Source organism: Sus scrofa, chromosome 1 (genome assembly GCF_000003025.6).
Source record: "Sus scrofa isolate TJ Tabasco breed Duroc chromosome 1, Sscrofa11.1, whole genome shotgun sequence".
Taxonomy (NCBI): domain Eukaryota; kingdom Metazoa; phylum Chordata; class Mammalia; order Artiodactyla; family Suidae; genus Sus; species Sus scrofa.
The window spans coordinates 140,640,718-140,654,607 of record NC_010443.5 but is presented as its reverse complement, the minus strand read 5'-3'; the positions used below and the strand labels follow the sequence as shown (position 1 = coordinate 140,654,607).

Here is a 13,890-nt window from a genome sequence, read left to right as displayed (position 1 = left end):
CTAGTGACAGAGAGTGTTTTTTTCCTTTTGTTTTGTTTTTGTTGTTGTTGTTTAAGGATGAGTATTTTTCAGCAGCTTTGGTAAGGCTCAGGTAGAATCTTCTTTGGAGAATGGGCCTTGCTTTGTCAGGGAGAAGACTCTGATCATCACAACTAATCCCCATCCCCTCCCATAGAACCTCAAAGGAATCTTTCTCAGATATTTACAGTGAATACCAGGTGATGTTTCTTGAGGTAAGATCTACAAAAGTATGAGTCACTCCAAGACCGTGTCTCCCACAACAGTGTCTTGATCTCACACTACTTTTTCAAAATTACCCTTTGAGTGTTCTGACCAGATTATGGCTCCAGTGCTTCTGCTATTCAAAGTATACTCAGCTGTTTCTCTCCATAGTACCTATATCTCCAGAATTTGGGGTGACCTCAGTTGTCTGATGGATCCAAAAAGATTCTATTAACTTTCACTTTCTTCAGATTTTTTGTTCTTGTAGGGATAGTAGTGACTGCTTCCAAGCTCCTTTAACATGTCAGGGCTGAAATCAGAAGTCTGATAATTTTTAAATTAAAAGCAACCTACAAATTTACTTATACCATCTAAAGATACACTTCCCACATTTTTATATATCATTATAATTCCAAGTGAGGACCTTAAAGTATGTATTATTAATATAAGGCATTAACCTACTGACCCTGATTGTTGTGTTTGGGGGAATGGTAATGAAGAATGAGCTATCCAAATGTTCTACAACAACACTGTGGCTATTTGATATTACTGTGGTCATCATCATACATTTTATGTCAGTGACCTAAGTGTGAACTAGAGATTGGTGGTTTCCATGTCCCTCTACAGGGATTGAATCATGAGTCGCTGTAGCTGCTGATCCTCAACCCACCGTGAAAAGAGCTCAGGATGGAGATTAGGAGTGAGGTACCCTGTGCTCTGGGAAAACTAGCCTTCAGATAGGTATTTTCAGAAGATTTTATGAGCCCAATTCTTGCATCTCCTTTTATCCAGAAAAGCACTAAAATCCTTTACAGTGATGTCTGCGTCTCATGACTAACAGTAATCTTCACGAGACTAGCAGCAGCCTTCTATAAAATGTGTGCTTGGTTGTATGTACCTCCCCCTTCCCTCATTCCTTTGGCGCAGTTTTTCAGAGCTATCTGTAATGTTCTCTTCCAGGCTATAGTTCTTATTTTGCCCCAAATAAAACTTAACTCACAATTCCCACAGTGTGCATTTTTTAGGTCAAAATAAGCATACTAAAACTTTAAAACACATATCATTTTGCTAGTAATTCGAAGACAAGAAATGAAATGCAAATATTACATATTGAAACCAATAATTAACAATGCATCCTATCCTTTTATATAATCTTTTCCTTATTTAGTCTTGTTGTAAAATTATACAAATGATAAATATCACTGTAGGATAATAAAAAAGAATACAAAGTTGCTCTTATTCCCAACACAAAAAAGAATGTATGTAAACATGTTAATGTATCTTAAAGCTTTTTAACCTCAGTGTTCACCTTTGCCATGCAGATTAATTTTGGCCACTACATCTTTGAAGCCAACAAGAGGCCCAGGCACTTCCTATGGCCCATTTCTTAGCAGAGAAAAGACTGTGCTTGCAGAGACACTGAGAGTATAGAGGCACAGGTGAGGAAGAAGTTGTGTAGATGAAAAACGAGGCTTTGTTTTTTTTTTTTTCTTCTTCTTTTTTGGGCCACACCTGCGACATATGGAAGTTCCTGGGCCAGGGGTCCTGAAGGCCCATGCCTCAGCCAGAGTAACACTGATTCAAGCTGCATCTACAATCTGCACTGCAGCTGGCAGTAATGCTGGGTCCTTATCCCACTGAGTGAGGCCAGGGATCAATCCTGCATCCTCACAGAGATGTCAGGTCCTTAATCCAATGAGCCACCATGGGAACTCCAAGGCTTTACTTTTGTAGACTGTTTTTGGTTGTTGTTTCCCAAGTATTCTCAAACATCTTCTTGAATTATTTTAATATAACACATAAAAAGGAGCAAATGTACAATGCTATTCCATTTTCACATGAATTTAGAAACCTGGAAGTCCCAAGCTTCCTGTCCAAGGATATATTAAGAGGAGTCTTAGCACCAAGGGACTTCTTTATAAATGTGTGGAGCTTAATATTTATTTGCATTGCCATTGAAGAAAAAGTGTAGAAACTGCTTTCCTTCTATTTTAAGTCAGCCTAATTACCCCCCAAATATGAGACTCTGCCAAAGAAACCAAGATTTCTGTGTTTAAGAGGATAAAAAAAGAACCTAGATTCACTTCCCCTGAATTAAAATGCCATGGAGATTTCAGTTCTCTGGACTTTAATTTGTAGCTTTAATTTCACTTATTTATTTATTTATTCATGTGTTATTGCATGTTTATTACATACATATTTCTCCATACACTCATATTCTATTTGTCCTTCATTCGTGAATTACATTCATTTGCCCATTTTTCTTTCATGGGTTTGTAATTTTTTAATTGATTTGGAAGAATCTTTTAAGACAATTAAATCTTTGTCATAAATGTTTTACTTAGTTTATGGGCTTGATGATGCACACTGAGGTATGTGGGGTGATTGGCCAATGGGGTCCTGCTATACAGCATAGAGAGCTCTACTTATTCTGCGATAATCTATGTGGGAAAAGAATCTGAGAGAGAATGGATGCGTGTATATGTATGACTGGGTCACTTTGTTGTACAGCAATTATCACAACCTTGTAAATTAACTATACTTCAATGAAACTTTAAAAAAATTCTAACTCAATATATTCATATATATATTTCACTCTTTTATTTGTGACCATTCCACTTCTTAGTCTATTTATAACTATTAATATTTTTAAGGTGGATAATTGTATGCCTTGTTTCCAAGATCACTAATTGTCTAAAAAATAAGCACTTTCTCCCTCCCTCCCCCCCCATATATATATATTTATATTTATATTTATATTTATATATATATATATATATATATAGAGAGAGAGAGAGGGCTTCTTGGAAATGGATAATTTGCAATATGCCCTTGTAAAATAGGTTTATTTTCCCTTTTTTCTCTAATGATGTTAATACAGTGTATGCACAAAATAGACAATAAAGATAAATAGAGATGCAAGGAAAATTCCTTAACAAATCCACAAAATTAGTGGGAGGTATTAACACAATTCTCTCAGAATAAATATGATATAGGAGATTTGAATAAAAATATAAGTATACTGGAAAAAACAACATAATGCAGTCATATATACATGTGTAACCAACATAATTTTTACAAACACATACAGATCAGTCACAGAAATTGACTGTGTTGTGTAAAAGAAAAAATTAAGAAAAAAAATTTTTTTGTCTTTTTCCAGGGCTGTACCCATAGCATATGGAGGTTCCCAGGCTATGGGTCAAATTGGAGCTGTAGCCACAGGCCTAGCCAGAGCCACAGCAACACAGGATCTGAGCCCGTCTGCAACCTACACCACAGCTCACGGCAACGCCGGATCCTTAACCCACTGAGCAAGGCCAGAGACTGAACCCACAACCTCATGGTTCCTAGTCAGATTCGTTAGCCACTGAGCCATGATGGGAACTCGAAGAAAAAATTTTAAGGTAGAAAGAAATATGTAGTAAACAATGTAAAGTAAAATAATATTAAATTCAAATTTTTCCATCTCTTATTTTATAATTTGTGTTTCGCCTGTGTGTCTAGTTTAAGAAATCCATATGTCCCACCACTTTCACCAAGATATTCTCCTGTGGGAGTTCCTGCTGTGGCTCAGTGGTTAACAAACCCAACTAGCATCCATGAGGATGCTGGTTTGATCCTAGCCTCGCTCAGTGGGTTAAGGATCCAGAGTTATGGTGAGCTATTGTGTAGGCTGTAGATACAGTCGCAGACAAGGCTCAGATCCCACGTCACTGTGGCTCTGGCAATGGCAGGGGGCTAGAGCTCTGATTGGTCCCCTGGCCTGGGAGCCTCCATATGCCATGGGTGCAACCATAAAAAGACAAAAAGATCAAAAAAAAAAAAAAAAAGAAGAAGATATTCTCCTGTGTTTTGTTCTACTTGAGATTTGAGTGACTTTTTTTCTTCATGTTTCTGTCTTTAGTTCACCTAGTACTAATTTTGAGTGAGGTGTGAGATAAAGATCTAGCTTTATTATTTTCCAAATGTATAGCCAGTTGTCCCTAGTATCATGTGTTAATAAGTCCAAACGTTCCTTTCTGATTTGTGTTACCACCTCGTTCCAGTTCTAAATTCATGTTTGTTTCTTTTTTTCTGTTTATGGCCACACCTATGGCATATGGAAGTTCCCAGGCCAGGGGTCCAATCAGAACTGCAGCTGCAGGCCTATGCCACAGTCACAGTAACATTAGATCCTTAACCCACTGAGCAAAGCCAGGGATCAAACAAACCCACATTATCACAGAGACAACGTCGGGTCCTTAACCCACTGAGCCACAGCAGGAGCTCCTATATTTATATATTCTTTTTGCTTCATTGTTACCATTTCCAGCCTGGTCCATTGGCTTATTTGCCTTCTCTGGACCACATTTTTATTTACCATAGCTTTGCTATGACACCTGATATAGGGTAGGATGGGCCCTTGCTTACTAGTCCTCTTCTTCAATTGTATTTTTCTGGTTACAAACATCATATAAATTTTAGTATTTACAGCTCAAATATCACAAAGATTCCTGTTAAGTATCTAGAATTATAATGAATTTATAGATCCTTTTGAGGAGAAAAGCCACTTTTATATTGCCATCCATGAACACATCTTCCTGTTTATTTAGGTCTTCCTTTATGGCTTTCATTAAAATTTTAATCATTTCCTCAAGGTTTTCATGTTTGCTTAATAAAATGTATTCCTTGGAGTTCCTGTCGTGACTTAGTGGTTAATGAAATTGACTAGCATCCATGAGGATACGGGTTCAATCCCTGGCCTCGCTCAGTGGGTTAAGAATCCAGCATTGCCATGAACTGTGGTGTACGTTGCGGACACAACTTGGATCCCACATTGCTGTGGCTGTGGTGTAGGCTGGCAGCTACAGTTCTGATTCGACCCCTATCCTGGGAACCTCCATATGCTGTGAGTGTGGCCCTAAGAAAGACTGAAAAATAAATAAATAAATTTAATTAAATTAAATGTATTCCTCTGTACTTCCTTAGCACAAAACCTGGTGGGGGTTTTGTTATTACAAATTGTAGCTTTTTTTAAAAAATTATACTTCCTAATAAATTGTTGCTGAGGAATTCAAATACTCTGGAGTTAGATTCTCTGAGTTCGAATCCCTGCTTTGTTATTATTAATGTGTGACTTTTTATGTACCCAGTGGTTATATGTGAAAAATGAATTTTAATTTTTCCTTATGTCCTATGAGCTTTAATTTCTTTCTATTGTCTTATTGTCCTAGTTAGAAACTCTATTTTCTGTTAAATAAGATGCTGAGAGCAGGTATTAATTACTTACTGGGAATGTGTCTGATGCTTCATTATTAACTGTGATATTGGTAGGAATATATGACTTATTATCAAGTTTAGGAAGCTTCTCCTATTACCAATTGTTATTATTTTTTAATGAGCTAGTATAAACTTTATCAAATTTTCAATCTCTTGAGAAAACCATAAAGACTTTGCTTTTTCTTTCATGTCTATTTTTATTGAGGTGTAATTTACACACAGCAAAATACCACATTGTGAATTTTTCATTTTTGAGTTCTAGCTTTGTTATATTCCAATAAAGATTGCTGAACTTTGTTCAGGGTGGCTTCAGTGGATCCATTTAATGCTTTCAAGACTGGCTTTTAAGCTTTTTTAATGATGGATCTAGCGTTGATTTTTCTTCTAGGTTCAATTTAGTTCAATTCTAAGACATTATCTTTCTGGAGGCTACTGAATATCTTGTGTATTTAAGGGATTTTCTCCACTTTGGATATTGTGGATTCAAATGATTGTTGACTGCTTGTGATCTCTGAAGATTGCCTGAGCAAGGAGTCCTTTCTGCAAGGTTCTTTTTGTCCTGCAATAAGGACTTTTACCTTATGGATATGCAGAATGATGCTCAACTAGACTCAAATGTACCACATCTACATTTCTGAAATTCTTTTTCTGCATACTCTGATTCCTGCTCCTTGACTCAGCAAGGCTGCCAGACTCTAGATTATCCTTCCTACACCGAGGTCTGGAATCTACCTGCAGGCAGAAATTTGAGTGATGATAGGTGTCCCCTTGGTTGTTTCTCTTTTCAAAGATCTTAGCTCTGAGCCCATTAAAGCCCTTGGGTGGGATGTAAAAACTGCTACTGTAAAAACTGACCTGGCTGCCACATGGGAAACTCTTCCTCCATTATTATCATTCCTGAGATGAATTGGATCAGGTGATGTGGAGAGACTGACTGTGAGACCACAAGACACCTTACATATCCTTGTGACCAGTTTCCTAATGCTCTCAAACATATGACCTAGAAGTTCCCACTGTGGCTCAGTGGCTTAAGAACTTGATATAGTGTCTGTGATGATGCAGTTTTGATTTCTAGCCTCACTCAGTGGGTTAAAGACCCAGCATTGCCACAAGCTACAGTGTAGGTCACAGAAGTGGTTCAGATATGGTGTTGTCATGACTGTGGTGTAGGTTGCACCTGCAGTTCCAATTCAACCCCTGGCCCAGGAATTCCATGTGCTGCAAGTGTGGTCATAAAAAGCAAAAACAAACCAACAAAGAAACAAAACATGTGACTTAAACAGAACTTTTTTTCCAACTTTGGTGTAAAATTTACAAATGGACAGGTCATAGAAAAAAGTGAGATGGGAAAATGAAGATAATTATAAATCTTTTTGCTGAATCTCAACAATATTCTCACACACACACACACACTTTCAAGTTAGGAGTAAGCAAACATCTAAGGATAAAATATACACTTCTAAGGCTGAGATCAGACATTCACTCGAATCTTGTCATGGCTTGTGACACACACTAGCCATAACTGGAGTTGAGTCTATTTTCTCAATGCCCCAGCACGCTTGTTTGAGGATACTCTAAGTGTTCTCATTTCAGGATCTTGGTAGTATCAAATCACCAGGAGTATGGTATTAATGGAGAAGCACCAACAATAAAGATAAATGAGTCAGAAACTCCCTGGGGCTCTCCACTCATTTAGTGAGAAAAGTGTGCACTATGGTGCTTCTCATCTTTATGGATGTTTACAAGGAGCCTTGATAAATACAGGAGATCCTCACTGGAGTCTACCTATGGTCAAAAGACCACAGGAATCTATGGGTCCTTCACAGTATTAGTCATATTATTACTTTCGATACCAATGTGGATCACAGGAGAACTGGATAGGAGAAGCTTAAAACCAAACTTCCCCCGGAAATCTGAGCTAGTACTTATACTACCAACCATAGCTTTATTTTTCTCCCAATGCAACATTAACTGCAAAGTCTATATCAGATTTTGACTCATACAATCCAAACAATGTGATCTAAATTCATGTTACCTTTCAGTTCTGCTCTAACTAAAATTAGATTGAACCCTTTCACAACAGATAGAAAAGTCACCCTTACATTGCTGGATGTTGTACAACAGATACAAATACCTTTGCAGGATTTCCAGTGGTGGCTCAGTGGATTAAGAATACAAAATAGTGATGCCACTTCAATCCCCAGCCTCGTTCAGTGGGTTAAGGATCAGCATTGTGGCAAGCTGAGGAGTAGGTCTCAGATGCAGCTGGGATCTGGTGTTGCTATGGCTATGGCATAGGCCCTAGATGCAGCTCCTACTGGACCCCTAGCCAGGGAACTTCCACATGCTGCAGGTGTAGCCTTAAAAAAACGAAACAAAACAAAACAAAAATTCTGCCAAGCCAAAGGTATATTGCATTGCATGAGGTTTTATAGGCCAAGAAACTCTCAGTACAGGCTCAGGATTTATTTGAATTTGCTCACTGGAAACTCTACTAATTCTCTAAATATTCCTCTTCATTTCAAAGCTTCTCATTAACTATTCTGCTTACAAGGCTTAGTTAAGCTCCTCAGAAATTGGATTCTGTCCTGGGGGAAGCTCGTTCAGTAAGAGCATCCTATGGAATTTGGCACACAGCAGTCTCTCTGCCTATTGTCACTGGTATGCAAGGACTGAACTTGGGATGCCCTTGCACTGGCATTCTTTTAGTCCCAGTGCCTTCAGGTTTCCTGGTACCTAGCTATCTTCTTGTCTATATTAATGGCCCACAGGACATCAGCAAGCAGACCCACAGGGAATTAAAGGATTCCACTGACACTGAAAAAAAAATGTCATCCATTAATGTGTTTTATAAAGAGCATAATGTACATGTGGGCTGTACCGAATTATTTTTACTGTTAGTATGTGTGATCAGAAATGCATGGTGACTACTCCATCCTTAATCCACAGTCCCTGAACTTGCCATGATAGCTATTCATCTGGCTGCATGCTAGCCCTAACAGTCTGCAGAAACTCTGTTTTGAGTCCCTGATTGGCATCCTATTGCCAGGCATGCTCTAGGCTGATAGCATCATGTCAGGTGGTAAGCAGCCTTCCTAAGGACAAGTTAGCAGCTGAGTGGCAAGTGTCAGGGACAAGTGAAGATGTACATTGACACTTGTCACTCACTGGCAAAACTCAGCCACGGCAAGGAAATGCTTCAAGGACCATGAGAACTGACACCCACAGCAATACCAGAAAGAGAAAAATGAACTCTCAGCAAGTTAGAGGCCAGGATCCTTCAACCACAGAGTACTACTCTGGTCTGGAATCAAGCCTTGGAACATTAGAATTCTGCAAACATAAATAATACAGATTAGGGAGAAACCTTCCTCTTCTTAGCATTTTCCATTTTGTTTTCAACACAATTGTATCAATGAATTATGTGGAAACATGATGTTGAATAGCAGCTTACTCAGTTTTTTTCATCTTTCATCTATAATCACTTATGAAAAAATAACAAGCAAATATATAGTAAGAGCATTTTAATGGGAAAGAGCGCACAGTCAATATACCGCTCAAATAAGGAAATGACTTACCACTGGATTCATGTTTGCTGAAAAATGTTTGACAATCTTTAAAAACACCCCAAATTAACAGGTACAAATTGAATGACAGCTAGCCACCTTCCAAATCAATAAGAAGATATTTTAGGACCAGACCCATAAATCATTCAGTAAAATACTTTTTAGTGTCCAAAATATGATAACCTAGATTTCCACTGTCAGCTATGACTAACTTTCGGAAGACCAATCCCCCTACTTAGAATAAGCAGGAAAAAAGGGATAAAAATAGAAAAAAAAATATGAGAGGGTATTACAGAGTTCTTAAGATAGCCAGAATTTGAGAGGTGAAAATCCTGTAAAGCAAATACATTGACTGAGGTGATTGTGACTTTTTTTTTTTTTGTCTTTTTGTCTTTTTAGGGCTGCACCCATGGCATATGGAGTTCCCAGGCTAGGGATGAAATCAGAGCTGTAGCTGCCAGCCTATACCACAGCAATGCCAGACATGAGCCGCGTCTGCTACCTACACCACAGCTCACATCAATGCCGGATCCTTAACCCACTAGTGAGAGCAGGGATCGAACCCACAACCTCATGGTTCCCAGTCAGATTCGTTTCTGCTTCGCCACGATGAGAACTCCTGATTGTGACTTTCCATGCCATGTTTAGAGCTCCATTTGTCACCCACCTAGTACACTCCAGCCAACTCTCCATTGCCAGTGTGTGCGTTTCCAAGTCTGATGATGTTTTTTTCTGGACCCTCAGAATGCTGCTCTTCTAAGTGGTGTTACTGACACTGACTATGCTGCAATGCAACCCCTGGGAGTTGGTATAAAAACATTCCAGATCTCTCAACTTCTGGATACAGTCTATCGGAGGTCTTGTGTTTTGCACCATTTTTTTCTCTGAAGGAGTCAGCCCCAGTTGTCTACTATGGTAACTGGCTTAATAACTTGATTTTCATTTGCTGTGCTCCCCCAAAGAAATCACTTTGATTCTAACACCTACCTCAGGGTCTGCTTCCAAGGCAGAAAGAAAAAAGGCACTTAAGTGCATCATAATAATACTTTTGGAAATCAGAGTCAAAGAAAAATATCTTAAATGCATATCCAAATATGTAAAAATCAATTCTAAATGATAAGACTGACAGTGGATTTCTTAACAAAAAGCAAAAAAAACAAAAAAGAAATGACATCTTTAAAGTGATGAAAGAAAATAATTGCCAACAAAGAGTTTGATACTCATTGTAAACGTTCTTCATTTTTGAAGGAAAAATACATATACATATATAAAACCAAAAATATTTAGAGAAATCAGTGCCAACACATATGCATTGAAAGATACATACTAAAAGGAGTCCTTCTAGTTGACAGAATACAATTGCTAAAGAAACATGCCAATGTAGGAAGGAATGAAAAGCTATATTAGTAGTAAATATCTAAGTATACCTGAATTAATAATGAAGGTATAAAACATACTGCTTATACTAAAAGTAATGTAATAATAATAACTCATAGGGTTAAAATGTATGTAGATTTACTTTTTTTTGTCTTTTAGGGTAGCACCTATGGCATATGTAAGTTTCATATGGAAACTTACATATGGAGTCCAATGGAGCTGCAGCTGCCAATCTATGCCTACATCACACCACAGCCACAGCAATGTGGGATCCAATCCATATCTTCGACTACACCACCGCTCATGGCAATGCTGGATCCTTAACCCACTGAGCAGGGCTAGGGATCAACCTGAGTCCTTTTGTTACTAGTTGGATTTCTTACCACTGAGCCACAGTGGGAACTACTACTTTTTAAATTTAATATTTATTTTATACTGGAGTATAATTGATTTACAATGTTGTGTTAGTTTCAGGTATATAGCAAAGTGATTCATTTATACTTGAGGATGTGGGTTCAATCCACATTCAGTGGATTAAGGATCCAGCATTTGCAGCAAGCTGTGGTGTAGGTCACAGACAAAGCTTGCATCTATGTTACTGTGGCTGTGGCATTAGCCAGCAGCTGTAGCTCCATTCAACCCCTAGACTGAGTACTTCTATATGCCTTGGGTGTGGGCCTATAAAGCAAAAAAGGGAGGGGGGCAGGCCCACAGAAGGATGAAATTTGCCTGGATTTGAGTTTGGAGTTTGGGAGTGGTTTATGACCAGAGAAGTTTTAACTATGAAGTTATGTTGTAACTGAATTTTTAAAGATAAACAAGAATTCATAAGTTGATTCATTTCCATTAAATGTGTGTCTTCTAGATTTGCCCCCAAATTTTGTTGTTGGAGTCCATTTCTTTCCAAGAGACTATCAGCTGAAGAACTTGCTTTTATTCACACAAAATTGTTAGGGATTATTTTCCTCAGGAATCTAAAACTATGATGACAAAAGTAAGCAATATATTTTCCTAATTGTGTTTCTGAATTGCTGTTTGATCTTAGGCAACCTAACTTATCTGGGCTTCCAAATATGTAAAATAATTATGTTTGAAGTTCTTTCCAGTGCTGAAACACTCTACTTTTAAACTTGGATGCACCTAGTGCCAAAATCTCTAGGGAGCTACATGTCATTATAATTTAATGAATTTTTATTTAAAATTATAGCAAAATTACATAAGATAAATTAAGGTGGTACTATGTCATTATTATTATTATTATTACTATTATGTTAATTTAGTTTCTGTGTATGCTTTACAGTAACTTTGATAGATGTTTCAAACACAAAATACATAGAGCAAGAAAAGTCATAGCTCATATTACAATGGTTATTATACTTGCATCATTGGTAAAAAGTGAAAATTTTAATAGAAAAAAATATATCATGAACTCACCTGGTCTCATAAATGGTGTAAAGTTTTTTATGTTCTTTGACCGCATTCCTGAAAAAAAAAAAGACAAAATATAAGTTTTAAATTTATTGCTAAGGTCTGAAATTCCTCCAATAAATGTGTTCTCAAATTATGTATATTTGGTGATGAAATACCTCTGTTAGCTTTTTGGTGAATTTCAAGAAATATTATTTATAGAAATGTGCACGCATTTTAAAAGCAATACACATTATGCTAGATAAGCTTAAATGATTACTAAACCACTGCTAAAATTTTAGTGAAGGCAGAAAGCAAACAATTAAAAAAATAAAGTAATTTCAAATAGTGGTATGTGCAATGATAAAAATGAAACAAGGTGATGTAATAGAAAATGAATTGAGAGAAGTCATATTACATAGGATAGCAAGAAAATCTGTGAGGAAATAAATTTTCAGCAGAAATCTGAATTGTGGAAGAAGTCATCAATGAGATTTGTAGGAAAACAGAAGCAATACAAAACAATAGTTATGTATTGATTACTATGTAAAAGACGCTGTATTTCACATGCTGAAAGAATCACTGAAAATAAAAATAATTGAAGTAAATCAATGGAGGTAAATCAGTGGAAGTAAACCAATGGAGGTAAATTCAAGGCATCAGAACCATAACTGACAGTGAAAAACTACTTGGTGACATGAAAGAGGACAAGCCAGAGGCTGGGAAGTTAGCCTTTCCCAGTGCCTCTTACCACCCTGGTTGGCTGCTGGGTCAGCAAGACATGAGCTCACAGACAAAAACAAATGCACATTCAAGAAAAGTCCAGGAGTTCCCGTCGTGGCGCAGTGGTTAACAAATCCGACTAGGAACCATGAGGTTGCGGGTTCGGTCCCTGCCTTGCTCAGTGGGTTAACGATCCGGCGTTGCCATGAGCTGTGGTGTAGGTTGCAGACGCGGCTCGGATCCCGCGTTGCTGTGGCTCTGGCGTAGGCCGGTGGCTACGGCTCCAATTCGACCCCTAGCCTGGGAACCTCCATATGCCGCAGGAGCGGCCCAAGAAATAGCAACAACAACAACAACAACAACAAAAAGACAAAAGACAAAAAAAAAAAAAAAAAAAAAAAAGTCCAGAATTAAGAAGAAAAATGGGGGCAACATTTTCACACTAACTGAAATTATTGAAAAAGATGGAAAAACTACAAAGCACAAATTTAAAAATAGAGGGAGAAAATAAAATAAGCAAAACAAATATCTCAAAGAGGCAAGAGAACATTAGTAGTCTGGAAAAGGAACAGGATAAAAAGAGCATCTGATAATTTGTTAGTTATAAAACATATAACTTTTAAGAAAGAATGTGTTTAAAATATAAATAAAATATAAATGGACAAAGAAAAAATTAGTGATCTAGAAGATCATATAGAGGATTTTCAAGGGCAGGATTAAAAGACAAGGAGATAATAATGTAAAGGAATAGCCAGGATAAATAGAATATATAAATACAAATGCCAACCTCTGGATAACAGGAGGTACCAGAAGAAGAAAAAAAATTAAATCAGTAAATAAATCATTTGATTAAATGAGACAAACTTCCAAGAATTAAATAAGAAATATTTTAGATTAAATAGGAGAGGTTCTACTGCATTATTATAATTATTATAAAACCATAGTATCTAATCTAGTGTTTTATTGATCAAGGAACAGACACATAGATCAACTGAACAGAATAGAAAATCCAGAAATACACATTTTAAAAAATCTGGTCAAATTACCAAAGATAAGTTTTTCAGAAAATAGTGTTAGAACAACTAGACATTCATATCTAAGATTAAACTTCATACCTTAACACAAAACAAAAACTATCTCAAATTTATAACATCTCTAAATTTTTATATATCTAAAATTGTCTATTTTAGAAACTTAGGAAAATAGGAAATAATCTCCATGACCTGAGATCAGGCAAAAATTTTTAGACATGGCATGAAAAGCATAGCTCATTATAAAATGAAAAATTGTGCTTAATAAAAACGTGAAGCATTAATTTAAGAAATAAAATGAC

The 13,890-nt window shown here is 36.9% G+C and overlaps 1 protein-coding gene across 1 annotated transcript in view; it reads right to left on the bottom strand.

Annotated features, from left to right (window-relative positions):
- Positions 1 to 13,890, bottom strand: part of GABRB3 (gamma-aminobutyric acid type A receptor beta3 subunit) — a 340,074-nt gene that overhangs the window by 251,909 nt on the left and 74,275 nt on the right. Inside the window, exon 2 of the mRNA XM_021098613.1 lies at positions 11,862 to 11,909. Within this exon, the coding sequence (XP_020954272.1) occupies positions 11,862 to 11,909 (48 nt within the window). The remainder of the gene's footprint in view (positions 1 to 11,861; positions 11,910 to 13,890) is intronic.